Source organism: Limulus polyphemus, unplaced genomic scaffold (genome assembly GCF_000517525.1).
Source record: "Limulus polyphemus unplaced genomic scaffold, Limulus_polyphemus-2.1.2 Scaffold3013, whole genome shotgun sequence".
In the NCBI taxonomy this organism is placed as follows: Eukaryota; Metazoa; Arthropoda; class Merostomata; order Xiphosura; family Limulidae; genus Limulus; species Limulus polyphemus.
In genome coordinates, this window is record NW_013668623.1 from 78,440 (window position 1) to 92,200 (window position 13,761).

The 13,761-nt window shown below is 37.7% G+C and overlaps 1 protein-coding gene across 1 annotated transcript in view; it reads left to right on the forward strand.

Moving 5' to 3' along the window:
- LOC106468461 (zinc finger protein Gfi-1b-like) overlaps positions 1–13,761 on the forward strand; it is a 38,552-nt gene that overhangs the window by 21,627 nt on the left and 3,164 nt on the right. The window contains exon 2 of the mRNA XM_013928887.1: positions 12,866–13,252. Coding sequence (XP_013784341.1) covers positions 12,866–13,252 — 387 coding nt within the window. The remainder of the gene's footprint in view (positions 1–12,865; positions 13,253–13,761) is intronic.

The window sequence follows — 13,761 nt, forward strand, 5'->3', positions numbered from 1 at the left end:
AGAGCGCAGATAGTCCACAGTGTAGCTAAGAGAGAAAAAAATATTTACGCTTTTTATTTTATTTTAAATAATCATACTAAATAATAAATTATTCTTATTGAAGTAAATAAATAAATATTAAGAAATTAATTTAATAATTTTTCAAATCTCAAGTGGAAAAGATAGTTCAAATAACATTTAAAAGCAATTAAAATTTGTTGCGTATTTATGTCACTAAGTTTACTTTCGCAGACACATTTTATATATTTTTTGTTTATTTTAAGTTCAGCACAAAGATACACAATGGTCTATCTGTACTCTGCCCACAGAGGGTATCGAAACCCGGTTTCTAGCAGCATTGTAAGTCCGTAGACATACCGTTGTGTCACTGGGGGGGTTATTTAAAATGCCTTAAATACTTTAGAAGTTGTGCATTAATAAGATTGGGTATTTTAGGCTAATTCTCACGAGTGATATTTTTAATTTAATGAAACTTAAATGGTAAACTATTAAAATATTGTCTGTATATTATTTTACATCTGAACACATAGACTTAATTAAGTCAAAAACATAAGCCTAAAAGTCACCATTCAAATTCATTATTTTCCACCTCCAGAGGTCACTAGTATTGTTGGTATGTGGTGGTTGTGCATTTAATATACATTTTAAGCTTTATAGAAATCAGCAGTGTATAAAATCAGCAGTGTATTAAACTAACCTTAAAACGTCTTTAACTTTGTGAAAAGCTCTTTTTTTTTAACCCTGGGCTGGTGGAGAGCAACAAGAAAACTAGTTCTTCAATCCTTTATGTTTTTTAGGGCATAGCTTCATAATAGGCTACATGCGAATGTTTTTTAGGGCATAGCTTCATAATAGGCTACATGAGGAATCGAACCTCGAATTTTAATTTTGTAACTCCGTAAACTTACCGCTGGTCCACCGGATGATTAGAAAACTACCTGATGATAATTATAAAAATAATAAGATCATCCTCGAGCAACAAGCACGTGAGGAACACGTGGCGATGCGTTTGGAGTGTCATGCGCATCTCGTTGCGTCATGCACTAGATGTTCGTTTTTTTTTTTTAAATTGCCGGTCGGCTTTCGCTAACCAGGGGGTAGAAAGAAGCGTCACATTTTGTGCAAGAGCTAGCACGTGAATCGGAAACACATTATTACAGGCAAGTACTACGAGAGTCAGATCGCCTTTATTAACAATTCAAGAGAGTCTACAATTTGTACCTTAACTACCTTTTCTGATACTTTATTTGGTTAGCAGCGACTAGTTTTGAGTTATTATAGAAGTAGAAGCCCCCCCCCCCTATGAGACAGCGGTAAGTCTATGGAATTACAACTCTAAAATCTGGGGTTCGATTACCCCCGGTAGACACAGCAGATAGCTCAATGTGGTTCCGATGAGACAGCAGTAAGTCTATGGAATTACAACTCTAAAATCCGGGGTTCGATTACCAACAAACAAATAGAAGATCCATCACTATTTTACCCATAATTGTATCATTTTATTAACTCTTGGGTTAATGTGTCCGAAGCCTTAAGTTTCTCACCCATAACTTTTTCTTTTGTTTTGCTAGATTTTCATAAGTATTAACCCTAACACTGAATCTGAAGCGAACCAGTTGTTAAACACTCGAATTGCATTGTAAAATAAAAAGGCTTAATTTGATATACCTACAAATTAGAAAACAGTGTGTTAACTCTCATTACTGAAGACATCTTTAGGCTTAGGAAATAAATAAATAAATATCTGTACGGACGGATGTGCTGAACCTTTACAATCCAAACTAATAAAAAACTAATAAAACTGCGACATATCTATTTATTTTCAAGTTGCTTTAACACTTTCGAAAAACAGATATTAAAAAAACAACAACTTTAAAATGACATATCTAAAATGGTTGGTTTATTTACCAGACTTTCTGCGCCAACAATATAAGAAGAAACACAGAATTTGCTGAATTTAAAGCAATTTGTGTGTATGTTTGTGAAAGTTTTAACTTGGCAACCAAAGAAAAGCATTGTTTAATTTTACACGAAGGGTCCTCATAGCACGTCATAATGCTACACGTTCTTCCGCCTAGAATTGATTGGTTCGTAACGATGCACGAGGAGCCAATTCCATGTGTGGGGAAATGTGACATTCAACATTAAGTACTTTCGATCAAACATAAGTTAATTAGATCAGAACATGAAAGTAACAAGACATTAATTAAATTAATATTCTGTACCAAGCTAGCTAAAATTACTTAATATTATACACTAATTTACAATAAAGATAAAATCTATACAAATTAAAGCGCATTGTAAGCCCTTGCTATTAACGGTGTTTTCGGTCGTAAACCCAATAATATCTCACGAGGGTATCGTTATGACAACCGCTCTACTTTTTGTGTCAGTGGCTACGATATGTCTACCTGAGTCTAACAAATCTGTTACAATATAATAATTAGTACAATGAGATGAAACAAACGGAAATCTTATCTGGCGCCCCCTAGTGGCTCAATGGTAAATCTGAAGTATCATATCGTTAAAAATGAGGTTTCGTTACTCGTGGTTGGCACAGCACAGACAGCCCATGTTGTAGCTTCGTGCTTCACATCAAACAAACAATCTTATCTGATTATTGCTTTCCTGCTTAAAAAGAACAAAACAAAAACTTTGCTTCATAGCTCGATGTTGACGTTATATGCCGTCTTCTTGACGTAGCTTTATTCATCTTCAACTCTATTGAGTGTGAGGTTCTTTCGTTAGGGAAGACAATGGTCATAAACCGATATGAAAGTCAGTATCTATACTGATTTTTCTGCTTAGCACATAAGAGGTCAAAATGAAATTTAGGCTTAGCACACCGACCAATGAAGATTGACAATAAAGAACTTAATAGAGAATGGTGTAGTAGTAATTTGCAAGGATTATCATGAGTCCATACATCATATGGATCCCAGCATCGTTCATATTCCATTTTCCTCGAGCAGGTTGTCCATTCGACATTGTTTACATTTGTTGGACGTAGGTGGGGTTCAAGTAACAAGTCGCCCCCCCCCGTCCTCTAAAGAATTCATTGCGTCATATTATTTTTTTATAAAAGTAGGGACTAACAATTTTGTTGTTGTTGTTCAGACAGTAAATACCGTTTTTTGTGCACTTTAAAATGCGTACAAAAATTTTAGGTGAATCGCTTCCGGCTGCATGTTTCTGGTGTTTTGAACTGAACTATAAAAAACGGATTGTAGTTGAGAGAGAGAAAAGAACATTTTATTTTACATAGAGTGTATTTGGTGTGTGTTTTGTATTCCAAGACTTAGATGACTTTCCGTAGTTCATAAATAACGAACATTTTAAGAACCTATCTTCTTGTATGGCAGAGGTTCTCAAAGATTTTATGTTGAGGCCTTTTTGAAAATATTTCAGATTGCGACGATCCCCCCCTTACACACACACAAAAAGTGATAGCAAATTACTATACATATTCTAAAATATCCGTTACAAGCAAAAGTACCCGTCCCCAGTGACGGAAAAGTTTAAATTAATCTAGCAGAAGTACCCTTCCCCAGTGACGGAAAAAGTTTAAATTAATCTAGCAAAAGTACCCGTCCCCAGTGACGGGAAAAGTGTAAGTTAATCTATCAATTTAAATCATTTTACGTACTTTAAAAAGTTAATGGTGTTGCATTCTTGGTTTCACTCAGAGCCAAAGTTGTGATCTACTTATACCGCCCACCGCGAAAAGTATTGTTGAGCATTTCTGTAATGCTAAGAGCCGCTAAACAATAACATACGGTAAATCTACATTTTTATTCTTTAAGTTACGTCACATTTTGAAATGTGAATGATAGTGTGATTAATTGCTAACAGTTTAGTGTAGAATATCCTGCTTGTGAAACAAAATTTGACATCAACAGTATTCATGCCTGTTCTCCCGTCATTTCAAAAGTGAATGTTGAGCTTTGTCTGCGTGAATAGGTTTGGAAACGGGAGACAGACGAATTCTTGGATAGTCACCACGGATCGCATTATACATATAAGATCGAAATATTATTAAAAATTGTTCCAGCATCAATGGGACATACTAAAAACTAGATGTACTTCCACGGGGTCCCCGAAAGTGTTCTGTTTTAAGAGCAAATAAAACCAAAATTAAGAGTAACAAATATTTTTATTTCTTGCTTTTCAAGTTCGTATGTCATGCTGTGTTTTAGCCTACAGAGTGCATAATTCTCCTCGTGATTCATGGCATGCGCACGTTTTACTGACGTCACAACAGTACAAATTGCAACGTTAAGCATCCCTTATGAGATATCATTTTAGTGTCTATTGACTGACTGACAGACAACACACTACTGAATAGTGGTGCGAGTAGTTAAAACAGTTGATCTCTCCAGGCGGCCTTAGGCCGCCCTTTCGAGGAAATAACTCTCTCGAACCTTCCTAGGATACAGTTATGGGCCCGCCACTAGGTTACCTGTATTGTTTCAACCATTGTTTAGTGTATTTGACTGTTGCACTTTTATCTGCAACGTATACACGAGACAGAAAAATAACATTAACTATATAATGACTCAGACTTCAAAAGAGGTACAAACAGTTATATATTTACATGTAGTTCACTATTTTTTGTAGTAAAATAAAAACATATTGAAGTGTTTCAAATGAACTGCAATGAATTTATTGGTAAATAACTTACGTTTATCGTTGTTTAAACTGTTTCTTAATACCTACTTAAACACAGAGAATACGATTCATCTATTCTACGGTTATCGATGTTGCTATGACAACTACAAAGGCTAGCCCAGGTGTTGGTGCGAATACACCGGGAATTTAGTGAGTGGTGTTAAGCAGACTTCGCTCATGACGCGGAAGTCTCGCGGTCTTGCGTCACTTTCGAAGGAAACCGAGGCTGACTGACACTTTGAAGGGGAAGATAATAGAACACTAGTTATCTCGTGAACGTAAGGGGCCTGAAAGATTCCTGGTGCCTTTCAGCCGTTTAATGTCTTTTGATGTGGACACTGTTATTTTATGTGCTTTGGTTATCCTGAATCAGAAGTTCGAAATAGTGTCTAATTACATATTTTTACATCTACAGGTTAAAAAAAAGTGAAGTCTGAAGTAAAAAACCTCTCGAGAAGTAGCCAAAGCTTATAGAAATAAAGCTTAGTTTCTCAATAATAATAGAAAAACAGTCCATGCAATACCATCCCGTTAAAATGCCACGTTCTTTCCTCGTGAAAAATAAACGAACGGGATTGCTCCACAAGGAAGAGAATCATTTTCCGATTCTGGCAGACTGGACTTCTTATCCCAATGAATGCATCCTTGAGGACCCTGACTGCCCGCAACGTTTACCCCAAATCTTTCTGACGCCGGGCCTGATATCACCCAAAGCTTTGAACGGTAAGTTTTTTTTTTATGTGAGTTTGTAAGATATGTAATCAATTTGTTAATCTTAAAATACTTGTTAATTTGTCCGTAAAAGAAAAGATATAATCATGACCATCGTTCGAAAAGAAGACAACTCGGGGGCGGAATCAGAATTTTATCCGGGGGGGGGGTCGAGAGGGTTGTTTTTAAAATATTTGGAGAAGCTGAGTATTGCAGAAGGGGGAAAGGGTACTGGATTAGGTGTCCCCATCCAGTATCAGTATCTATGGGGATCGCTTTAGGCTACTCCAGCAGGTTCTGGGGGGTGAGCCTCAGCCTTCAACACAGCTTTAAGTCTAACAATTATGAAAAAGTGAGAGACGATGTGTCATGATGCTACCACACATCGTTTTTTTTTACGTTAGATGCAAGTAATCTTTGATGGAGTCGATTTTACAAAGTAGGGACATTTCTGAAGACCTGCGAGATGTCTTTAGTACTTGGTTTGATTGCGTATATATAACAGTACTGTATGTTGTCTGTTCATGTAACTACTTTGCAGGGTGTAGATGGATCTTCACCGAAATTGGTATGGAGGTTCATTAGGTCCATGCAGGAGTACATACAAATTTTTCAGTTTTGCATTTTGCATTACTATTTTGACCCCTGTAGATGGATCATCACCAAAATTGGTATGGAGGTTCATTAGGTCCATGCAGGAGTACATGCAAATTTTTAGTTTTGCATTTTGCGGTTTTTATGGGCGTTTTTTACCACTACTTCGCCCCCTACTGATGGATCTTCACCAAATTTGGTGCGAAGGTTTGTTGGTTCTATGTCATACATGCAAACTTGCGGTTTCACATTTTGTGTTTTGCAGTTCTTATGGGCGTTTTTGCATTTTTTATAATTACATATAAGGGAAGCAACTTTTCATGTCCTGAAATAACCTTTCATTAATCATAAATTTACATAACGTCCACTAATATATATATATATATGACTCCCATCGCTTCAATTGTCTGCAAGAAATATGTTCACAATGTAATGCTAAAATGAATAGACAGAAATAGTCATGTACGTTGACTGATCGATAGAGAGAAGAAAAAATAAAGAGAAAGTACCCATAAATAACTAATCAAAGTGACGTACGTATTCAGAGTTGAATTGTTTTCACTTTAAAATTATGGCCTGTGCGAACTTTGCATTCGGTGCCCCTGACCCATTAAAATTGACGTGAACTGCTAATCGTAATGTCTATTTTGGTTACCCTTGGGGTAAGCTACCCTGTAAAGGGACACACGTCGCCCACCCCAAGTGCCGGCCCTGTATGCGTGTGTCTGTGTGTAAATAAAAATGCCAGAAAGAAGCGTTGAGGGGCGTAGCGCAGAATATGCGTGTACCTCCCCCCAACCCTGCGATTTTTTTTTCCCCCATCGGGCCCTCTTCATATCCGTGTTATTATAGCACTATGCCGACACCCCACCCCGCATTGCGGTCTCTGCTGCACCGTAGTTACGCCACTGATAGTCTTAGGCAAATATACTTAGAAATGAATGAATAAATAACTAATTATAAAGTTGAATGAATTTACTAGTGTTTCAAACTATGAACTGAAATAGTTTTAGAATGTCCGAAGTATGTTTGTCGTACCTTATCGGAACCTGCTTGGTACGTCACGCTGCCTTGACAGGCCACAGGTGCAACGTACCCACGGCCCACGAGGATTTCGACGTGTTAGACCTAATCAGCGGCTCACAACAACGTATACTGTTAAGTCTAATCAGTAACTTATAGTATTCCAAGCCGAATCTGGACACGCAATCTGTACCTTTTATCACGCCAGTCTTAGTTATTCATGAACAAAATCTAGAAATTCAAAACACTCAAATTTCGGTGACACCTTGCATAGAAACACGACACAACCAGATATTTACATATATACACACACACTCCATTTTGGGTCTGTACGTATTTATATTTTTTCTTCTGTCTGTTAAAACACAACACGTACATCAGTATCGTGGTGGCGAAGGGGGGTGGGTGGGCAAACAACCCTTCTCTTTGTAATACGGGCTGAGCGTAGACCAGTGAGTGGAGTACCGGACGATAGATCTGCGGGTCCGATGTTCACATCCCGTTACTGTTTCCCAATTTTGGGCCATAGAGTGACGATGATTTTCGGTCAGATAAGAGTAGTCAAAGAGTTGGCGGTCGGTGCTGTTGAGTCGCTGCTTTCCCTCTAGTCTGTCTAGCCTCTCAGTATATCCGTAAACAAACAAACAATCCTTGTGCTATGCAGGCGAATGTCGGTACTTAACCGTACCTACTTGGCTCTCTCTACACATTTCCACCATTATAAGCCTTGTATCACGTGTAGGTTCTATGGCTTTACTTTGCTTAACTGAAAAATTAAGAAAAAAAAAAACAATACTGGTTGACGGAGTGAATTTATGGTCTTGAGTATTGTTATAATCGAAAAAAAGGATTTTAACGGACAGGTATAAATTATCGTGTTTTCTCATAAGTACTTTTTGATCGGCTCGTAAAATTAGTTTAACACTCCAAATAAATGAATTAGATGAATTAGCTAGAAGCTGACAAAAAAAAAAAAAAAAAAAAAATTAGGTCAGTTTCCTGCCATTTTTCGTTCGGTGTTTTACTGGTATTTATATAACCCAAAAAAGCATTACTCGTTTCCTTGCTCAGCCTCGCGCAAAACTAGTCGAGGGTTATCGGCTTTTACCGTCCCTAATGTTGAAAGTAAGCCCGTAGTGAAAACTTGTCACTGGTAAAAGGGGAGTCGCATAGATATAGGGGTTTAAAACAAGCCGTTCCCTAATTTTAAAAGTAAGCCCGTAGTGAAAACTTGTCACTGGTAAAAGGGGAGTCGCATAGATATAGGGGTTTAAAACAAACCTGACTTGGTAAGTAGTTGTTAAGAAAGAGACTGTATGAACAGTATGATAAAACACCGTTTTCATTTTTATAACGGTAGGCTTAGTGGGCATCCTCAACAATGGGTCCAATATTCTGTTCACCTGAAACCTTTAGACAAATTGTTTAAATTGTTTTATTTCTCATTTTCCACAATAGTTCTCTCTCTCTCTCTCTCTGTGATATTTTGTAACTCTTCTGTACATTATTATTCCTTTCTTACTCTCATTTAATCTTCTTTCTTTTGTGGTTTCTATTCGTACTCTCCCCCCCCCCCTCCGCTTTTTTTTTATTATTAGTTACAGACCTTTGAAAAGTTTGTTTCGGATATCCGCACAAAGCTACACGAGGACTATCTGTGCTAGCTGTCCGTAATTTTAAAGTGAGAGAGTTGAGAGAAGGCAACAACTCAAAGGAACCCTCCGACAACTCTTTTCTGATAGAATGGTGAGATTTGACCGTCACAGTATAACGCTCTTAATGTTCCCTAAGTGCGGAACGCGATATTGCAGCAGTGAGAGGCGAACCAAAGATCCTTGGGTTCATAGTCTAGCACGACGATAGCCGCCTGGTCTCTTTTGAACAAAAAAAAAAAAATACATTTTCTCTCTCTTCTGATAAATATATTGAGTGTCGACCGTATTTCTTACCGTTTCGCTGTATTTTAGTGGGTATATAAATACGGCTGTTTGTGGCTCGTTATTTGCAACAAGAAAAATGGTTTGATTTATTTGGAATCTCGCGCAAAGCTACACGGAAGCTATCTGCGCTAGCCGTCCCTAACTTAGCAGAGATAGACTAGAGGGAAGGCAGCTAGTCAAAACCATCCGCAGCCAACTCTTGGGCGACTTTTTACTAACAAAAAGTGGGATTAACCGTCTTATTATAACGGCTGAAAGAGCAAGCATGTTCAGTGACGAGGATTCGAACCCGCGACCTGCAGATTGCGAGTCGAGCGCCTTAAACACCAGACCTAAGAAAAATGAATAGCAGATTAATCAAATACAGAATTATTTATTATTAAGTTGGTTTAGGTGCGACGTTTTCTATTTATGTTTTTGAATTGTACATTTGACAGGAGTTTATTATGAAAGAATCAAACATGAGACACGTGTTTTCCTTCTCTTTTATTCAGTATTTCTTTTATGAGAGAAATAAGATATTATCCGGTTAACTACTTATTCCATACTCCAAGTACTGAGTACCTACTGCAAGTGTTTATTCAAGCTCTAGGTGTCATAGTCAATATACCCAGGTAAAACTGACGACAGGTAAGCATGAAGACCACCATGAAGAGTTTGCTTAATTTAGACTTGACTAAACAAAAGAGGCTAACACTAATCTGTTTTACAACGAAATAAAACAAAACAAAAACGATTTACTCACAGTTGAGCAACAACGAAAAGATGACACTTTAATATGGAAGGCTGGATTCTCAGTTTCGTCGACAACAACAAAAGATGACACTTTAATATGGAAGGCTGGATTCTCAGTTTCGTGAAAACAACGAAAAGATGACACTTTAATATGGAAGGCTGGATTCTCAGTTTCGTCGACAACAACGAAAAGATGACACTTTAATATGGAAGGCTGGATTCTCAGTTTCGTCGACAACAACGAAAAGATGACCTTTAATATGGAAGGCTGGATTCTCAGTTTCGTCGACAACAACGAAAAGATGACGCTTTAATATGGAAGGCTGGATTCTCAGTTTCGTCGACAACAACAACAGATGATTTAGACAATTTCACTCATTGACGAAGGAGCTTCTGGATTCAATTAATCAGATGTAGAACCCCAAAGGAAGTGGACCATGTGCTAACTTACTTTTATTTAAAGAGGAAAGTCACTTCTTGTTCAAAGTGTCCAATCTTGATGACACAACGATTAGTGTTCTAGGTCTGACAATGCTCTGAATAAGCATTGTTCACAGATGCATACATCCCAATTGACCATCAAATAGACAACCTGTCCCATCATTTATAAAACCACACCATTACCTGAATAAAAATCGTTTTAAGTACTTAAAGGGTTATAGGTATAATATCTGTATATTACATCCACAATACATGTATATTAGTTTATTCCAAGCTCTATGAGTTCATAGAAATGTTGCTTGTTATTACAAACTACAAGCACCAATACATAAATGTTACTCCAAACGCCAAGTACTGTACCAGGAATACGCTATGTTACTCCAATCTCCAAGTACTGTACCAGGAATACACTATGTCCCTAATTTTGAGGTGATAGACTAACAGGCAGGCAACTTGTCAACAACAGCACCCACCGCCAACTATTGCGTTACTTTTGTAAGAACGAATAGTGGGATTTGATCGGTACTCTAATAGCGCACCCACACCCCATTTTTGTGGCAATTGGTTGCGGATTTTGAATCCTTGGATTGAAGCCAAAGTAATAACCGAGTGTATTATCCACCCCCCCCCCTAAGTTGTTTAAAAATTTTGAACGTTACATCGTGATTTCAGATTTTATATAATGGCCATGAAGGCAATAAAACATCCCCATTCGTTGGGTTTGACAGATGTCTTAGACGTAAGCGTAAATGCGGAACGCGTTTGTACGGCAATGGGACGCGAACATTAAACTCTCGGACTCACAACCCCAGCACGCTAATCTCTAGCCCACGCCCGTCACTTTAGTAAAAGTCTCCTTTATATAAAGATTTTCCAAAATTTAACAGAACGCGAAACATTATAACCTTCAAATGGAAGTTGTTTCCATGCGAGTTTCAATGTTTTAGGTTCTACTGCGTTTTAGGAAAACTTTATATAAACCAGAGTTTTGCTAAAGGGTCGGGCGTGGCCTAGAGATTAGCTTCTTCTAAAGTAAAATACGTGAAGATGACGGTATTGTAAGTGTTATGATTTGTAAGTTCCAGAATACAGTGTTACAATAAAATGTTCCCCATTGTTACACGTGTTATGATTTGTAAGTTCCAGAATACAGTGTAACAATAAAATGTTCCCCAGTGTTACACGTGTTATGATTTGTAAGTTCCAGAATACAGTGTAACAATAAAATGTTCCCCCAGTGTTACACGTGTTATGATTTGTAAATTCTGGAGTACAGCGTAGCAAGAACATTTTCCTCAGTGTTACACTTCTTTGCACAGTTTCAATCTTACCTAGTGGGAGAAAACAAACCTATACATGTACATAGTGACGTAACTTTGGTTTGAAAAAATGTGGGGACATGTCCCCCGCGTCCATCGTTAAAATTACGCCCATACATGTACAACTCACCTTTCACTGTGGCTATTATAAATAAGGGCTTGAGGTAATTTCGCTATTGGCCCGTTATACGCAAAATCAAGAAAGCTCAGTGCAGATTGGCTGTCTCGGGGTTTAACCCCTTTCAACGTTTTGTTTTTCTTAGTTCTGGCGTTCGTCGTTTCTAGTTTGCTCTCTCTTTCTTATAATTTATATATACTTGCTAATACCATAAAGCAACTTTTTTAAGATACTTGCTTTGTGACATTTCAGTGAACTATTTGAAAGAAAACGTTGCTTATAAACCTTCGCCTTCCGTTCGGTCAACGGTGAATTTACGGACTTACAGTACTAAAATCTGGGGTTCGATACCCTGCGGTAGATAGAGTGCAGATAGTCCATTGTGTAGCTTTGACCTAAGAAAGCGGTAGACGTAAAATATAGCAAGGGAATAAAATAAACCTTGATGAAACTTTGTTGAATGGACGGCAACTGGCTGTTGTAGAAACACGAGTGTAGAGGACGACGTTTCGAACGTCTTTCGTCATTAGGTCAGTGTGTGTGTGTATGATGTTGTCGGTCTTTACAGTATTCTGGTGAATTGTGGAGAGCTTATTATGATCGGTTGGTTTATCCCCGTTTGTGATTGGAGGAGAGATTTACTGTAGATTCAACCAATGGTAGCCACAGGTTACTCACCTCAAATCCGGAACTTACCTGAAGACGAAAGGCGGAAGACTTTCGAAACGTCGTCCTCTTCATTCGTGTTTCTACAACAGGCAGTTGCCGTCCATTCAACAAAGTTTCATCATGAGTACTCTGCCTGAACAATCTGTCAAAGGAATAAACCTTATTAGACACTTATATAACAAGATTTTTTCATTGTTTTAACATCATGAGTACTCTGCCTGAACAATCTGTCAAAGGAATAAACCTTATTAGACACTTATATAACAAGATTTTTTCATTGTTTTAACATATTCTAGATATGTAAAATTACCTTAAAACATAATTGTAGTATTTTGGCATAAACTTGTATAAACTTCTGAGGATGACGTTGTAACGTCGAAACATGTAGAGTCGTCAACTTTTTGAAGGCCATAGATAGGTCTAAATAAAATGTTTTTAATTGTGTACCAATTTTAACGTTGAATATTATTTATGATTTTACCTTAAAACATATTTCCTCCACCTTCCCCCCTTCTTCAAAATAGAGGGGAAGGCGGGGCGGATTGAACGTCTGCTTTTAAAGTGAAATCAATCGTTTGAGTCTGTGTTGCTTTCGGTATTTTTCACGTGCATTTTTAATAGAACATTAGATGCTTATTTTTATACAGCTCAAGGATCAACAGCGCCCGAGCATTCCACAGTTATCTACCCCAAGTGTTGGCCTCTGGGCTGGCCAACCTACTCACCATATGGTGTGTTCAGTGATGTACTGGTTCACTATCTGAAACTGGCTCGACAATCCTGTGGGAGCGGCGTTCTACGCGATGAATCGAATAACGTCCCTCCTCGCGGCCGTGGAACCATGCTCCAGGGACTGCTCTTCCCGAAAGTGTCGCCGACGTCTCCGGAAGAAGGCTATCTTTGCCAAGAGTATTGTCCACCTTTACAGATGTTTCAAGAAAGTTTTTTAAGTCCAAATCTTGGTGAAAAGGCTCGTTCTTTTTCTCCATCAGCATACGTTACTCAGTCGAGATATCCGTGTTTCGAGAGTACAGGTAGGTAACGGTAGGAATAAATACTATCCGCCTTCCTGAAACATTATGATAATACGAATTTAAAGTGCAGCTCACAAACACAACCAAGAAACAGATTTTAGTGTTATTACAGTACTTAAACACTATCATACATATTGAATGTTTAAACATCTCGATAATTTCGGTGTTTAATAATGGTTGGAGACGGTTTGGAATGGGTAATGAAGAAAAACTTTAATACAAGTTTAACATAACAGCAAATGTACAACGTTTCGACAAGGTTTTGTCATCAAGTTGATAGATTTTCACTATACGAGTCAACCATGAATAAAAAAACAAAAACAAAAAACATGTTTTGTTGCGTTTGACTAATTAATGTTTATGCGATGCGCAACCTTGAAATGGGAATTTTGCGCAATGTCAGGAAAGATGTAAACGTTAAAAGTTAATCTTATTAGCGTCGTTTTATGCTTCCACCTTTGTCATAATATTTCCGTAGGACATTCTACCTAGAAATTTATATTCACGTT